Genomic DNA, 18372 nt, shown 5'->3' with positions numbered 1-18372 from the left:
TGATTTTCCTAGTCGTCGAGCATCTTTTCATGTGCTTGTTAGACATTTGTATATCTTCTTTTGAGAAACTTTTATTCATGTCCTTAGCTCATTTTTAAAATCAGGTTGTTGTTTGTTTGCTGAGTTGTAGGGATTTTTAAATATATATTCTGGATATTAATTACTTATAAATGTATATTTACTCTTTTTACAGTGGAAAATTTTTATATTTAGAATAAGCCAGTTGGACTCAGTTTAGATGATCCCAATTTTACTGGCAACATCCAAAGCATCGTAGTCGGGAGCCAGACAAACATATGCCTTCTTCTCTCCATCAGGCCTGATCAGGGTGTTGACTTTGGTCACGTCAATGTCATAGAGCTTCTTCGCAGCCTATCTCACCTGATGCTTGTTGGCCTTGACATCCACAATGAACATGAGTGTATTGTTTCTTCTGTCTTCTTCATGGCTGACCCAGTAGTCAGGGAGGGGGGACTTGATGATGGCATAATGGTCAAGCTTATTTCTCCAGGGGGCGCTCTTCCGAGAATATTCGGGTTGCCTTCGGAGCCGCAGTGGCTTGGGCCGTCAAAAGGTGGGTGACATGCATATCTTCTGTTTTTCTTTTGTGGCTGTAGACCCCTTCAGCACTGCTGTCTTTGCCTTCAAAGCCTTTGCTTTGGCTTCGGCTTTAGGAGGTGCAGGGGCTTCCTTCTTTGCCTTCGGCACCATGTTTGTGAACAAAAGCGCTTATATATTATTTGCAAATATTTTCTCCATTCTGTAGGCTGCCTTTTCACTCTATTGATCATGTTCTTTCATGTACAGTTGTCTGTTTTTAAATTTGATTATTTGTCCTTTTGAGTTGTAAGTTTTCTTTGTATATTCTGGCTACAAGTCCTTTATCAGATATATTATTTGCAATTATTTTCTCGCATTCCCCTGGTTATATTTTCAATTTCTTGATGACACTGTCTATACCACAAAAGTTTTTAATTTTGATGAGGTCCAATTTATCTATTTTTTTTTTCTTTTGTTGCTTTTGCATTTGGTCACAGCTAAGAAACCACTGTGTAGTTCAAGGTGACAAAGATCTACTACATTTTCTTCAAGAGTTTTATACTTTTAGTCCTTACATTTAGATTTCTGATCCATTTTGAATTCATTTTTGTGTAAGGTTGAAGGAAGGGGTCCAACTTCATTTTCGGCATGGGGATTTCCAGTTGCCCCAGCACCATTTGTTGAAAAGACTATTATTTTCCCAATCAACAGTTTTAGCCCCTTGTTGAAAAAGAATTGACCATAACTTTGAAAGTTTATTTCTAGTTTCTCAGTTCCATCCCTTTGATTGGTATGTCTATCCTTACGCCAGTACCACACTGCCTTGGTTACTTCCTTTTCCATTCTCTTTTAGTCTTTAAGATTAGTAGAGAGAGTATCTGTTCAATGTTGAGTTTTCCTTAACATTCCCAGACACATGCTAAATGGGTTTTAAGAAAGGGAGAGGAGGCCTCAAGATGCTTAGTTTCAAGGAAGCAACTATTCCGTTTTCATATTTATTTACTTTTAACGTTTCCATTTATTGCAAGGCATGTTAGTTTTTCCACTACAGTAAGAGCTATTTTGTTTTAAAGCAAAAATATACACTTTTTTTTTTTTTTAAAGGAGAATTGATTTAAAGAAAGACATATATATAGGAGAGGTGATATAAAGGACATAATGAAATCTGGAAGGGTCATACACAGGATAATTTGGGGACGGGGAGAAGGTAGTCAGAGATAAGAATAAAATAAGCAAGATGGATAAATTTATGTTCCTGTCCTCTGCAGAAATAAGACAGCTAATCTGGTTGTTGTCTCTAGAAAGGGAGAGCCAGCTTCTCCCCTTTATTCTGATAATTACAGAACATTAAACTGTCTGAAAATGTCTCATTAAAGAGCTTATTTTGAGGTTCCACATATTCCTTAGAGAACAAGGGCTAAGTATGTGGCCATGGGCTTGGCACGTCGTGCTGTCATGATTGTGTCTGCATGGACACCTCTTCACTTGAGACAGACAGTAAACAAGATAGTCTTCCTCTGCAATTATATTACTCTCATGTTATTACATCTGCTTCCAACCTAACACATGAAAGAATTCCAAATCACTCAGGCTACATTTCCCAGGATTGGATTCTGTTTTCAATTTTTGTTAACAAAAGGAACAGACTATTTCTCCTTAAAGAGTAACAGTCTAAATTAATGCAATAACATTTTCTCTCTGTTGTCCATGGGAAAAAATTCTCTCATTCTAAAAAAAACTCCCAGCACTTTTCTGCATAAGGATATTGCCCTCAGCAAATGTGCAGACAACATGTGGACATTTTCTTTGAGATGGATAATCTACCACAGAAATAGACGAATGGGTTATTGTCCAAATATGAATGAGTCTACTTGTTAGAATTATTTTTGCAAATGATACACTGATAGATGTGTTTACTTTGTGATTTGGGATGTTTCTATATGGAGAAAAGAAGTATACATTATTTGTGTAATCAACCAACTCATTCCTTCAGCTGGTCATTCAGACGTGCCTTTGTCTAGCGTCACCCACAATACTCGTGGAGAGCTCGTTGCAAATGTTGAGGAGGTTCCCTGTTCCAACTCTGAAAGAGGAAAATCAAAAGTAGATCTATCTTTCTTCCAAACTTGCAGTCAAGCTTTAGTTTCTTAGAAGAACTTAATAAAGACTGAAATTTTGAGCAGCTAATGTTGCCACTTGTTATATATCTCAAGTGATGGGGGAAGGGGTAAGACCTTTGAGAAGAGTGTATTTGTTAGGCTTTCCCCCCAGTTGAGTGTGTATCTTCCGAAGTTGAGTGCATCCTTAATCCAGGGCTTCTTGACTTTTTTGTGTGTATATCTGAATCACCTGGGATCTTGTTAGAATGAAGGTTTTAATTTGAAAGGTCTGGGGCACATTTCACACCCATTTCCAGGACTTGACTTGGAGTAGTAAGGTCTAAAAGTATTCTTGAAATGGGTACCTTTTAAGAACCTAGATTTTTTCAGGAAACAAGTTCTAACTGGTTTTAAAAAATGAGCAAACAAACAAAAACTCTCCCAATGCTTAGCCACTCTTTTTACTTTAAATAATTGAAAAGCCATCTAAGGTGTCCCAATGCCAAGCAAATTGCCCTGCCCCCCCAAAACGCTTAATACATGCAATGGCTCATGGTGGTGATATCTGCATGAGAACCAAATGGAGACATTATAACACAGCACAGACTGAAACTGCCAGCTTCTAATAGAATGGGGTTTTCAGAACAGTAGAAGTGAGTCTTTGTAAGAGGCTATTGTTGGATGTGGGTATTTTCTCTTCCCTGACCTTAAGCAGCCTGTTTATTTCCTCTACATCCAAACATTAGAATAGAAAAAACATTCTCGTTTTCCCAGAAAATTACAGGAAAAGCTGAGAGGATTCCTGAAAGGGAGAGAGGCCGGCCCCCTGCTCAGGGCTTAAACTGCATGTGCATCATCTGACTTTGTAAATGGGTCATGGAAAAAGTAAACTTTTCTTGTTTGGGAGGAGTTTTGCTAATGTATAAGAGTCAGGGATAGATAATCAAAGGTTTCTTAGGATTAAGAATATGAGTATCAGCAAAGCTTATAGTAAGCCCTGTAGAGAGACTAAGCATTTTCAAGAAACAGGCATCTGAACCATGAGTCCGTTGCTAAGACTCTTCTCCAACCCCACTTACTGAATGTGTGCTGATGATTTCTTCAATTGAAATGTAAATGACTGGTTTGCTGACTGTCACCACATCTGTGTATTTATCCATATTAAACTTTTCTTCTGGCTCAGGGACATTACATGCTTCTTTGAAATATTTCCTAACAAAGAAAAAAAAGTCTTAAGACAGTCAAATAGGTGAGTTAAACAGCTTCATAAACAGTGAGGAAATCCTGAATGATGGCAAGCTCTTTGTTCTTTACCCCAAACTTTGAGGGGACTTGTTATAGCACCTTGTAGGCTGGTTCCTAACTGTGGAAGCTAAGTCTATGTTTCTGGATGTTGGACCCAGCTCCTTGGAAAGGACTGGAGAAAGTAGTAATGGCCTTATGAGTGATTCGATATAATCAAATTATGGGCAAGTCATTAAAAAAAATTTTTTTTAAATGGCCCCTGAAATTTACACAAAAATGTCGACTGATATTCCTTGATATTTCTGGAGAAAACAATCTAAAAAACAATCACATTTCCTACTTTAAATGGCATAAGCTCCTTGGCTTTCAACAACCTAACAACCCTTCAGAGCTTCTGTTACTAATTTGACAAAAATTTGAGTTAAGCCTACTCTAGTCTTTGTTGACCTAAACAACAGTTGCTGGCTGATGGTAAGACTTAAAGATAGACACATAAATGTGTACAATGGTCCATCCTCTAGGATTCAGACTCTAAAAAGTCTGCTATTTTAAGCTATAGTTAGATCAGGAAAGCCAGCCATGCTGTGATCATGGCTTAGGAGAGGACATTTGCACAGGGAGAGTAGGTATCACATTTTATAAAGTTGTAAATGTTTCGTATGCCTCAAATCATCCTTCGTATATCTCCTAAGGGTGGCCATGGCTTATATGTCAGAAGTGATCTCTACCTTCCCACCCTAAGGCCAGGGTGGGAAGGTAGAGATAAATGGCAGGCATCCATGCTTGGGTTGGGGAGGAGCATATTCCCACATGACAATTGCTCTTATGCACTTTTTTGGCCACAAATTTTCATGGATTGCTGAGGTACACAAAGGATAAATATAAGTGGAAGAGGAAAAAAAGATGAATTTAAGAGGTGAGAGGTGGCTTTTGGTTTTGTTTCTTTTTAAATGAGGAAGAGTTGGGGACATAGATGGTTGATAGGAATAATCTGAGAAAAAAAGTTGTAAAGGGAGGCTGTAATAGCAGATAAGAGCTTGCAGGAAAATGGATATTACTTTTTTAGTCAGTGAGAAAACCTAAAATTAGCAGCTTGAGAAATCGAAATTTCCTGTAGTTAGAGGACTTGGGGGATTTTTTTTTCACAAGAGAACATAAATTCCAAATAGAGATTAATAATCATAAGCTATCTTTGTCAGTAGATAAATCACTAATCCAGAAGAAAACTGAGGAATGAGAAATTATCATTTTTCAAGTGAGGAGTGAAAGAGGCCACATTTATGTTATACTTCTATGATCTACTGACTGAATGGCAGACAAGAGAAAAAATGAATGCCCTGATGAACATGCTTCCTCAGAGAGCGTCAGGGTGAGTGGCTCTTCCTGCTAGACTCACTCCTTTCATGGTCCTCTGGAATGATTACTGAAATGCTTTGGAAATGCATTAAATGTCAGTAGACTTCAGTCTTACACGAATAATTAGTAAAGGTTTGAGAATAGAACAACATAACCACACACATGATCCCCAACAAATATAAAAGCTGGATCTTCCTAACCTTTCAAAACCGAACACTCAGTTTTCTACTATTGTTTGATGCAGATAAAGCAAGTTTTTCCTGATTGGACAAGTTCTTCAAAACAAAACCAAACAAAACCTCTTCTTAAGTTTAACAAAGTAAAAATCAGCTATTTTGATTTTTTAAATTCTAAGTACTGTAAGCATGTAGTGTACCAACAAGAACAAATATTTCATCTTATCTACAGCAGAAATCGTACATATGGGGACGATTCAATGTAACAGTGGCACTGGGGGTGGCGTTGGGATGGAGAACACCAGACAGAAGTAACCTCCTTTCTCTTTCCTCATAGAAGAAATGTGTGGAGCCGTTTGAGGTTCCTGTCCCTCATCCCCAACTCCTCATCTGGGCATAGAACCTACACTATTCTTCTCCACCATCTTGCATGTTTCTCCAAAAGTAATGACCCCTCTCACCTGAACTTTTGATATGTCTCTGATAAATAATTGTTTGTTGATGAGAGATGCTCATTTTCTCCTTCAAACAACTTGTTAGAGGCTGCGTGCTGAAGGACCTTGGCCACCGATCCCAAGTTTCTTCTTTGGTCAGAATTTATCTGGCCTCCGGCTGTCATGTCGATAATATCAAAGCCATCCGGAGCTACAATAGTTGGGTTCATGTACCGATAGTACAGGAGGTTTCCGACAATCTGAAGTGATGCAGAAGAAAAGACTATTTTTAAGAGAGAAAATTCAAGGGTTTGGGTTTTTTATTAGAGTAAATATTAATTGACATTTCCCAAGAAAGCAAATTATTTTGACCCGAATCCTAACAAGGAATTAAATAAAGGTAGTGAATATAATCACACATTACTAATATAGTTTAAAAATTATTTTTGGTGAAAAATATTCTCTTGCCCCCAAAATGTTCTAATATAAAGAATCTCAATAATGTGTAAGATCTCCAGCATAATCAATAATCTTGACAGCCATTAGAAATAGAAGACCTGCAGCTTATTATAAATTGCCATGCAAGGAAAAAATCTTACAAAATGGTGTGTTGGTAATTTTGGTTCATATCCCCAAGAGAAGTTATGGTGAAATTACCCTTGAAAATCTACCTTTAATAGCTCATCTTCTGTTGCATCGGGAAATTTCTCATGGATCGAATTCTTCAGTACTTTGGCTATATACCTCAATCCATAACTACATGTAAAACAGATGACAAAAGAAAATCATGGAAAAGACTAAGTGAGGAAGAAACACACAGCAATTGTTTCAGTCAACTAAAGCTGAGCATTTTCCTAAAAATCAAACATAAAATGAGATGGTAACAGAATCACAGGACTTCCACAGATGATAGTAACTGAGTACTGGTTTGTACTATTCCCTCCTTGGAGAATAGTTATGAATTTAAAATGCAAATGTAGGCAAATGTTTAAAATAGCAAACACGAGATGAGAGAAAACGCCTATCTTCACTACTGGAGTTTATCTTACTTATGTAGTATTTCAAGAACTTCCAGCAAAGAATGTTAAAGTTGCTACATATACAACTTACGGCAGTAGATCAAGGGAAGAAATGATGGAATTTAGGACTTTGTCGGTGACCCTTCTCAGGTTCTCAGTGGATGCCTCCAATTTATTTTGTACTTCTGGGTATGTTAGAGCTTGTTCTGTGGTCACGTCGTAAGGCAGATTGCTAAAAGCACAACAAAGGTTTTCAATTTTATGAAGCTTAGATACAAGCATTTGTGTCCTTGCCAAGTTGGTTCTACATTCAAGCTCTGTATAGTGAACTGGACTTTGCCCACTGACTCCAATGACAAAATATTTAAGTGAGAGGAGGCCTCACGGGCCTAGACAGTACCCTCTGCCACTAGCAGAGCAAGGGAAATCTAGGTCTCTGAGCTCATCTGGCAAAACAACTAGCAGACCCATGTAACACAGACCCGGCTAACTTTTTTTCTCCCTTAAAAAAAATTATAAAAAGTGGTATATTCTTTACAGAAAAAATAGCATATATGCACACAAGAAAAAAATGCAGACTCATAGATAACCACTTTTCATATCTTGGTCCATAATTTTCTGGGTTTTCCTCTATACATGTGTATATACAGACCTCACACAATCATGGGTGTAATGTTGTAATGCAGTTTGTGTATACACACATCCCATACAGATCCTTACAGGTGTGGTAATGGCGTGTGTGTGATGTGTGTGTGTGTGTGTGGTGTGTATACATGCATATCTTTTTAAAGAAAATGGGTTATGGTACTTAACTGCAAATGAAAACTATATTATGAACTTTTTCCACACCAGTAAATATATTTCTATTTTTTAAATAGTTACTATTCCCCATTATGTGTTTTACAAATGTTTATCTAACAAATTCTTCAAAGCTAAATATTTTGACTTTTCCCAACTTTTGCTATTACAAACAGTGCTGTGACGACTACCCATGAAATTCTCTGTGCATCTTAATGATTTCACAAGGCATCCTTTTGCAGGAAAACACCACCTAGAACAAGCCAGTCCCCCCTGTCTTGTTGATGCTTACACGTTAAAGTTACTCACTTAGTAAATCTAAAAAAGCTTGTATTGTCAGATGAAGAGAAAGTGCACATCATTTCTAAGTCTAGGTTAGAAACACACAAAGAATAACCAAGAGAGAGAATTATAAAAGTTGTGGCTGTGGGGATCAACTGGTATTGATATTTGACAATATCAAGTACTATCAAGATGAGCAAGAGTCCAAGAATGTGACCTGCATGATATGTTAAAGGGAGGTAACATCTCGGATTGAAAACGAATTTTGAACAGTAAACTTTGTTTTAACAGAGCTTAAGAGAGTTTAAGAATATATATATATATAAATACACATGTAAAAATGATGATGAAACCAATTTCTTCCCGGCTTTGTTACCTGGCTTCTCCAGTCTGTGTTTCTAGTTGATTCACCCAAGCCTTGTACACCTCTACAGGGTTCGTGTTGATGATCAGGGACTTGTCATCAATGATCTCTTTCACCACTGGAGCCAGAAGCTGGCGCAGAGTGTTCTGTCCGCGGGCACCTCTGTTGAAGTTGACGACCATCTTGATGACTGTGGGATTACCAGTAACGATGTCTTGTACCTGGTCCACCTTGGATCTAAAAAAGCCCAAACCAAAACAAAATGGCTTCCCTTTATGGTTAGAATTTAAAACAGACAGTGTGTCTTCTCTCTAGCAAGCAAGGGCTTCGTGGGGCTATATTTTTCTCCACTGAAGATCAAAGATGATGTGATTTAAAAGGAAGCTATCATTTGTAAGATGAGTGTTTCTTGAGAAATTTAAGGATTTCAAAATAAGTTCTCAGCCTTAATTTCAATCTAGAAGGCAGGAATGAACCGAAAATGGACCAAGACTAATACTGGATGACATTGCACAAGTATTTTACTCCCATCTAGTTACCAAATTTCAAAAAAACATTTCTGATCCAATGAACTATCTCCACTTCTTCAAGTCCCATTCAAATTCTATGCAATGTGCTATATCACACGGCTGAGAGAACTCCTCTTGACTTCTGTTTGGCAACTCCTATGACCTTCCCTCTTTCCTTTTCCTTTCACCTCTGTGTAACCTTTCACCCGCCTCCCACTTGACCACTGTTCTCCTTTTTCCACCTGCTTTTTCCCTTTAGGGTCTGAGAGTGCCATATTCTGGTCCTTACCTTACCTAGTTGTTCACTGTGTTTCTTTTGCAGTCTCCTCTCCCCACATTTTAATTCTTTTCCTTCACTTTCTACATGCTCTCCCCTCAGATCTCACTCACATGCACAACTTCAATGACCATCTCTCTAGAACCTATCCTCTGATCTCAATGTCTAATCCCCTTCTCTTTCCTGGGAGCTAGTCTTCAATTTCCAGTTTTCTGCTGGATGTTTTCACCCACATGTTTTACTTAGTGTGTTACAAATTCAAACTATCTTTTTCCTTCTCATTTCATCATTTCTCTGACCTGTGTAGCTCCAATTCATCCTGTTCATATACAGCCAGCAGATCAATCTTCTAAAAACCCAATGTGGTCTTATCAGTATAAACGTCTCAAAAACCTTCACGGCTTCCTGGAAAGTAAAAGGAGCCTCAGCACTTGGGCCTGTCCTCTCAGTGCCTCCCATGATCTGGCCCAATCTATCTTTCCAGCTTCATTTCCTGGTAGTCACTAATTAAGTCACCTTTTGGCTAGACTAATCTACTTCTTTTTCTTGTACCTTGGCCCATGCTATTTCGATCATCATTGTGCTTTATTTCTCTTTCCCATTTATTCTTATAAAACTATAGATATTCTTTAAGGTTCTGGGCCAACTACCTCCTCTTCCATCAAATCATTATCAGTTGATAGGGGCAGGGTGAAAAAGGTGAAAGGATGAAGAAGTATAAATTAGTAGTTACAAAACAGTCATAGGGATGTGGAGTACAGCATAGAGAATGTGGGCAATAAAAAAAACTTTATCAATTGATCTAACTGGAACTTTTCTTTCTATCCCTCTGATCTGTTACACTATGTGTATCATTCATTTAGTTCTTACCTTATTCCACTGCATAGCATTACTATTTCTCAGAAATCCTACTTCTCGTGCTGGCTTATAGATACCCTGATGTCAGGGGTACCTGGCTAATTTGCTTCAGAGACCTATAGGAACTAACATAGCTTCAAGTATCTAGAAGTCAGGAAGGCAGTTAAGGTCCATCTAATTGGCATTTCTCACATATTTTTTCTGGTCCATTCATTATAGCTACCTATACTTTTTTTTTTTTTTAATTACTGAGTCAGAAAATAAATTATTAAAAAAAACCTTGAGTTCCAACAAGAAGGGAAGGCTATTTAGCAGAGATCCTTATTCTCATTCATTTATAGCTTTATTACTCACAGAATTTTAATTAAGCTAAATTTTCTCACTGACTTTCAAAAGGCTTTTTGTTTTCATTGTATAGTTGCAAAATTGAAAGTTAGTTTAGCATTAGAAAAGGTATCACTGCTGGGAGAAAGTTGTACCTGAACAAATCTAAAACAATGTAGAAATTTCTCAAGAAACATGATATATTTTAATAGGTATGAATAACTTATGACAATCATTTAAAATTATTTTAGTAAATCAGAGATAGCCACCACTAACAAAAGGATCTGTCCATTGGTATTTTTACATATATGTTTATATACATACTTTATTTCTTCCTCCAGAGCAGTTTTAAAAAGCTTGAGGAGTAGATATTCTTCTCGTTGATTGGAAGCGTAATTGTATAGTGTGAAAATAACAGTATCCATAAATTTAGTAGACTTGTTCTGTGGCATCTGGAAAATCAGCTTAGCCAGATATAAAGGATTGGTCTAAAATGAAAGAGGAAAGAAGGAAAGAAACCCCACAAAACTATACGTTAATATATTATTAAATCAGAGAAATACCCAGTCCCTGCTCTTCAATTACTTAAAATGTATACAGCATATAGAAGAGTATCTGGCACAAAATACCACTTTAAAAGGTTGTCAGCTAATATTAACACTATACTATAGAAAATTATATTAGAAAGTTACAATAGGATTTAAATTTTATATACTAAGTGATATATTTAATGAAATATAATTATATTGCATACATTGTTAACCATTTTGAGCCACATGTTAATATTTATTGTTGAGACACAGAAGAGAGAAGGGTTAGCCAATAGAATCTGGTGTTTGAACAGACTGGCAGGCCTGGACCAAGGGCTCAGCTAAATAGACTGTCCTAGAGGGAGTGATGAATGAATAGAAGAAAACATATCTCATAGTCTGAGAAAGCTAAAAAAAAAAAAAGATGGTTACATGTGGAAACAGTGGGATGGTGATGATGATTTACAAGCCATGAGGACGTAGGAGTGAGGTAGGGAGGCTAAAGAGAGAGATGAAGGTGAGGATAATTGATGGGTGAAAATGCCACAAGAAACTGACAAGAAAAAAAAAAGACGACTTAAAAAGTAACAGGAATTTTAAAAAAATTGAAATGAAGCCCTGAAGGCTTAGTTGAGGATGAAGTCCATGAGACGTAGCACCAGTCTTCATAGTGATGTGATTTTTCTCCAGTAGGTACAGCAAGCAGATGGAGGTTAGCAGAGAAAAAAATGGTATTTAGGTTATAGAGAAATTTAATACGTCTACTCTTCATCTCTGTTTTGATGAGGAAAGAAAAATTTCCATACATGGAAACTAGTGTTCATGTAACATATAGTCAGGTCTCTGTATCCTCAGGTTCTCCATCCATGGATTCAACCACTCACAGATCAAAAATATTCGGGAAAAAGTTACGTCGTTGCTGATGTGTACCATGTAGTTAGGCTGTACCTATTCTGAACATGTACAGATTTTTTTCTTGTCCTTATTTCCTAAATGCTAACAGTAACAACTATGTACATTGTATTAGGTGTTATAAGTAACCTAGAGATAATTTAAAGTATATGGGAAGATGCGCTTAGGTTATATGCTAATACTACACCATTTTATATAAGGGACTTGAGCACCTGTGAATTTTGGTATCTGAGGGGGTCCTGGGACGAATCCCTCATGGACACCAGGGGACAACTCTTCTCAAGCAGTTTGGCTTTTATGTTTTTAAGAAAATCAAAATTCTAGTGTACTTTACTACTTAGATTACAAAGTACTCATAAAGTACCTAAGCTTGAAAGTAAATCTTGGCTGAAATTTTATGAATAAACAGCTCAGGACAACTTTTTCTTTAGAGCTCTGTAGTGATTCTTTTTCCACACGAAGTGAAAGTATGAGAAAGGAAACTTACTCTAAAGCTAAAGCAGCCCACTCATCATTCCTCTCAGCTGGCCTAAAAACTTTAAACTTAGGCTCACACTGAAGAAACAAACCCAAAGCAAAATCTGTACTAGCTGACTGTTACTTTGGCTACGAATTCTTGCCAAGGCATAATCCAAAGGCCGAAGGAATCCAGACCATTTGCCATTCTACAATTCCTTCGTAGATCTTGGGCTAATGTCTCCAAAGAAGAGAGAAGAAAAAGTGAAGAAAAATAAATGATTATAAGGGACCCTTCACTTGGTACAAGTAAATGGCTGAATCCTGGGACTCTTTGTTTTGGATTCTTTGGGGGAATAAAATTTGGTGAAATTATTCTAAACATGCTCCTGTGCCTTTTCTCCTTTCCATTAATGAGCCTCCACTTAATATAACAGTGTGACCAATACAAGTCTTAGGCCAATGACTGAATTTTCACTTTCTTTGTGACACAGATTCTATTAAAGAAGCTTCATACACTTGGAAGTTCATGGATGTCAAAAATGATAAATGTCTTAAGATTAAATTTCCAACTGGTGGATAATTATTGATCTAATTTAGGCAGACAAAAACAAAACAAAACAAAACAAACTTTGCCTGCCAAGTATGAGACCACCCCCCAGCTTTTTTTTCTGGAAAGGTTGCTAGTATTAAGGAGTGGATTCCACGGACAATTCTGTTTTAACATTTTTCCTTCTATGCTGCCACATCATGGTCCTCTGAGGCATTACACCTGTTTTCCAATGTATTATTCCAGAGAATTCTCAGCTCTACCAAAATTAACATCTCTTCACTCAATGAGGCTAGCCACACCTCAGTTATGGTGTGGCTAAAATGTTCTCTGTACACCTAATGCCACTGACATCCTCAAGCACACATTCAGGAATCACCACTCCCCACACATAGGGACACCTGACCTTCAAGGAGGAACTGCTAATGCACCTCTTCTGGGAAAGTTTTCCTGCTGAAGAGGAAGCTTTGTTTATATCTATCACTGTCGCTTACTCAGTTTCCTTTTGGACTGTGTGGTAGAACAGATAAGGTGAATCAATGGTCAAACAAAACAGCAACTGGTCCACCAGAGTCTAACCATGACCAGTTCAACTTATCAGTTCTCGCCTGTACTCTGGAAGCAACGGAAAATTACTGTTCATTTAGGTCATAGTAATGCCATGAAAATAATGAAATGAAAAAGACACCCTATTTCCCTAATCTGAACTCTGGCTCTTTTCTCAAAAGAAGGGCAGGCTAATTCTGTTAAACATCTGTTTTTAACATAGTTACTCTAATTTTTTCATGGCTGACAGCATCTGCTTATGTTATTATTAGATTTATACCATTTGTGCAGATAATTAGTATAATATAGTCATGAAGACCATGAGCTCCCAAGTCAAACTGTTTGGGTCTCAACACCCTTGCTTTACTATTGACTGGCTGTGTCTCAGTTTTCTGATATAGGGAAAAACAATTATTATTTTCCAATGGTTCCCAAGGTTGTAGTAAGAACTGAATGAGATAATGTAACTGAAGAACCTAGAATAGCATTTGGGCATTTGGTATGTAGTAGGTGCTCAAAACATGTAGGCTATTACAGCTTTAGCATGAGGAAAAATCCATTGTAAGCCACAAACATGGAACACATTTATCCAAAACTCATAGCGAATTAAATTGTTCTCACCTGTAAGAGATAAAACAGCTGCTGATATGTTTCTAATGTCTTTCTCCTCTCCTTACTCAAACTTTTGATACCCTGGTTGTCGATGTTATTCAGTACTTGCATTTCTCCGCTTTTTTTCTTATTCAGCTTTGTTCTGTGTGAAATTACATCCTGGAAAAAATTTTTTTATGAAATTACTACTTTTTACACTGGTACTCTTTACCTCCTCCCTTCACATACATCCTGAAACACACATAATTGGAAAGAATTTTCTGCACTTCCCTCATGAAAAACAAAGAAATAGAGGATGTTAAATAAAGAAATCCAGTTTGCAGTTAAATTTGGCTTTTGTAATATTTATTCTTCGAAGCTGTATTTATTTGCTCTTAAGCTGCGATGTAGGCAAGAAGAAAATTCAATAAGAATAGAACAGTATTTTCTACAAATGATGCTGGGACAACTGGATAACCATGCTCAAGAGAAAGAAATCTGATCTCTATCTCACATCATAAGTAAAAATTAACTAAATGTTAGAGCTAAAACTATAAAAGTGTTGAAAAAAAACCTAGGTATAAATCTTTGCTATCCTGGATTAGGCAATGATTTTAAGATATGACACCAAAAGCACTAGTGACAAAAGGAAAAATAAATAAATTGGACTTCATAAAGAACCTTTATGTACTTCAAAGTAGATTAATGGTCAGTAAAGTAAAAAGACAACCCAGAGAATGGGAGAAAATATTTGCAAATCATATACTGAAGATGGGACTTGTACCCACAATATAGAAAGAATTCAAACACTTTAAAACTAAAGACGAATAACCCAATCAAAAATGGGTAAAGGATGTGAACAGCCATTTTTGCAAAGATCTACCAATGGCAAACAAGCACATGAAGAAATGCTCAATATTAATGGTTATTAGGGAGATGCAAATTAATACTACAATATGATACTAATTTATACTAATTAGGATGGCTAAATAAAAGAAGACAATAACAAATGTTGGTGAGGATGTGGAGAAATTAGAAACTTTATGCTGGTAGGAATGTAAAATGGTACAGCCACTTAGAAAAACATGTTGATGGTTCCTCAAAAGTTAAACACAGAGTTACCATATGACCCAGCAATTCCATTCTTAGGTATATACCCAAGACAGCCAAGAACATATGTTTACACAAAAACGTGTATATGAATGCTCGTTGAAGAATTATGCATAATAGCCAAGAAGAGGAAATAATGCAAGTGTCCATCAATTGATGGATAAACAAAATGTGGTATATCCAAACAATGGAAGGTTATTTGTAAATAAAGAGGGATGAAGTATTGATTCGACACAGGGGAACTTTAAAAAAACTATGCTAAGTGAAAGAGCTGGTCACAATTGACCATGTACTGTGATTCCGTTAATATGAAATATCCAGAATAGGCAAATCTATACAGTGACAGAAAGTAGATTAATGGTTGCTGTGGCTGGAGGCAGGGGAGACTAGGTGGTGACTGTTAGAGAATATGGGTGTTCTTTCTTCTTTTTTTTTTTTAATTGAAATATTATTCACTATAATATATATTCACAAATATTATTCACACTATAAAATTCATCCTTTTAAAATATATGATTCAGTGGTATGTAGTATATTCATAAGGTTGAATATATCTAGTTCCAGAAGATTTTTTGGGGGGTTTTGTTGTGGTGATAAAAATATTCTGGAATTAGATAGAAATGATGGTTGTAGAAATTTAAACATCATTGACTTGTACATTTTATTTATTTTTTATTTTTATTTTTTTATAAATTTATTTATTTAAATTAGTTTCAGGTATACAGTACATTGGTTAGACATCTATAATGTTTATAAAACAATCCCCCCAATTGCTCCCTCCCTTCCCTGGCCCTCCACTGAAATGTACTTTTTAAAAGAGTGGGCTATAGCGACTCAACCTATAAAAGTACTTGCAAAAATATGTAATAGAAATTAATTAGAGATGGGAGGGAAAAGAAACCTCTAAATATTTAACAAAATTAAGTAATATGTATGTATTTTTTGCCAATCATGTTCCTTTCACCACTTACAGGGAATCTTGGAAAATATGTGACTGAATACATTGTCAAGTGTTCACCTCAGGCTACTGTCTCCTCTAGGAGCTTAAGAGTTATGAACAAGAGTAGGTCCTTTAGATAAGGATCTAGCAAACATTTTTACAGAGACCCACAGTAAAAAATATATTTTATGTCTTTCATTGGTAAAAACATATACACACAAATCCGAAACAATACTTATTCAAAACAATCTCAATACTACTGGGACATACTCTGATATTTTTAATGTGTTTTTTATTCTATTCCATCATTAAAGACTGCTGATATGATACTAAACTAATTTCATAACCCACTAATGGCACATGACTCACATGAAAGCCATTGCTCTAGAATGCCTCCTCTGCCATTTAATATTGGGTTACCGTCCCATAGAGTAGGTGGCGAGAAAGATGTTCTTTAAACTTCTTCCATCTGCTTCCCTGAGCTCTTAGCCCAACTTCTACCGGAGGACTCTGTTTGTAGCCAGTATCAGGATGCTTGACCACTGTTCCTTAGTGGGGGCACTCTGAGCATTTCAGCAGATGCTGGCCATCTAGCATCCCCAGCCCCTGTCCACCAAGTACCAGTAGAGACCTGAAGTCATTTTGACAACCAAAAAATTTCCTGCCCCTACTTCCAATTGCCTTTGGGTTGAGAATCACTGTTAGCTTTTGTGGACAGGACAAGCTCTAAATCTGCTTACCTCCTAGCATCCCATTCTCCTACAGTTAGTCCATAGATAGAAAAAAACTTTGGGAGCTCTGAGGTAAGACAGTACTATGTGGTTATATCCACTGCCTTCCAGGTCTATGATTTCATTCTTTCTCATTCTCGGCTTAGAGAGAGACAGACTTGACTTAACTATTTACTTCTGTTCCCCTAATTGCTTATATGGAAAAGAGGAAGATTTGATTTGCATGTCCATACAATTTTTAAAAAGGCAACCTTTCCCTCCTTATTTCACAAATACATAAACTACATGAAGGTAAAAAAAGGAAGCGTAGTTACCGCCAGAAGGAAGTTAAGGGGAAGTCTAGGCAGGTGGCTACTGGATATCCATCCTTATTAGAAGTCCTAAGACATCACTAGACTAACTCTGGCTTGCAGTTCCATTAACCCAGGTTTCTCCTCTTCAAATAACTGGTGATGTGAAGGTCACTCAATTCTCTCAACTATGTGGAATAAATGGATTATCTTGATTTTAAATATATGGTGGGGGAAAAAAAGAATCTTGCTACTAATAACCCCCCTCCCAGGGGGGTTATTTTCAATGGAGGTAGCTCTGGACACTGGAGACTTTTCATTTGTTTTGTTCCAGACTCCTCTTTAGGGTAATGGTTTTTAATCTACACGGAAAAGATAGGGCGGGAGTGGTAAGCAAGCTCTGGGGCAGAAGTAAATTCCTTTCCATTAGGAAGAGATTTGGTAAAGACAGGACAGGGAGAGCAATGTAGGAGTCGATTGCTGTAGGAAGCGAAACAGCAGAGTGAAATGCTGAGCCCTGGAGGGGAAAGGAAGCGGGAGAGCTAGTGGCTGCGTGGAGGGAACCGTGTGTCTGACAGAGATCCAAGTGCACGGCCAGCAGGAGAGAAGGCTGCAAGCCCTTCTTACTTCTTCCCTGTAAAATTATGCCTTGCTCGCCACTGCTTTTCTGTGAATGGAGGTTTGCTCTGGAAAGCTTAAAGAAGGGGACAAAGGCCAATCCAGACCAGGGTTACAAAAAGAGGTATATGCTTTTTATTAATAGAAATGTAATTTTCTTCATTCTTATGAAAAATTGAATATTTGAAGAATATTGGTTTGAAGGATCAACAGTATTTAACTTGTTCATGATACTCCCACGTCATCTTAATGTTGCCCTAAATGCCACCATCTTTTCCTTTCTCCTGATAACAGGATATTTGCATGTGATAATATGGAAAGTTTTGTAGAAGGTGTGGACTAGTATAAAGGGTGTGGGCTTTGGAGTCATAAAAATATGGGTATCTGCAAAGCACACTTAGCTTTGTGACTTTGCGCAGGTTAATCTCTAAGCTTCACTTTCCTAAATCTATAAAATAGGTTTAATAATAGTAATCTTATTGAGTTGCTATAAAGATTAAAAACAAGATGAGTATTTAGCACATTTTCCAGTGAAGAAAACAGGACTCAGAGAGGTTAATAAACATGCCCACGGATGGATGCTAACATAAGCAGTGAAGTGGTCAAATGAAGCAGTAAAGTAACTCTCAATCCTGGGTTTCAGGTCGCCCTGGCCTGTGAGTCTGCAATGTCGCACTCATCAATGGGATTTCAGCGATTCAAGATTAGTCTTAGTTTCTATTCAGGTTTTCCTGCAAGCTAGTTGGAGTCTATACCTTTCTTCCTCTCTCTGTCTCTAAGAAACTTCTACTTCAGTTGCTTTGTCTCCATTTCTGTA

At 37.0% G+C, this 18372-nt stretch overlaps 1 protein-coding gene and 1 pseudogene across 1 annotated transcript in view; both read right to left on the bottom strand.

Moving 5' to 3' along the window:
- The window catches only part of IQGAP2 (IQ motif containing GTPase activating protein 2), a 251621-nt gene that overhangs the window by 21953 nt on the left and 211296 nt on the right, over positions 1-18372 (bottom strand). The window contains exons 22-28 of the mRNA XM_039857724.1: positions 13897-14046; positions 10606-10769; positions 8326-8550; positions 6961-7101; positions 6522-6606; positions 5878-6110; positions 3719-3851 (exon numbers count right to left, since the gene is read on the bottom strand). Of these exons, the coding sequence (XP_039713658.1) occupies positions 3719-3851; positions 5878-6110; positions 6522-6606; positions 6961-7101; positions 8326-8550; positions 10606-10769; positions 13897-14046 (1131 nt within the window). The remainder of the gene's footprint in view (positions 1-3718; positions 3852-5877; positions 6111-6521; positions 6607-6960; positions 7102-8325; positions 8551-10605; positions 10770-13896; positions 14047-18372) is intronic.
- On the bottom strand, positions 108-3712 carry LOC120598723 (60S ribosomal protein L23a-like; annotated as a pseudogene).

This window comes from Pteropus medius, unplaced genomic scaffold, assembly GCF_902729225.1.
Source record: "Pteropus medius unplaced genomic scaffold, Ma_sr-lr_union100, whole genome shotgun sequence".
Lineage (NCBI taxonomy): Eukaryota > Metazoa > Chordata > Mammalia > Chiroptera > Pteropodidae > Pteropus > Pteropus medius.
This window is presented reverse-complemented; position numbering and strand designations above follow the sequence as displayed.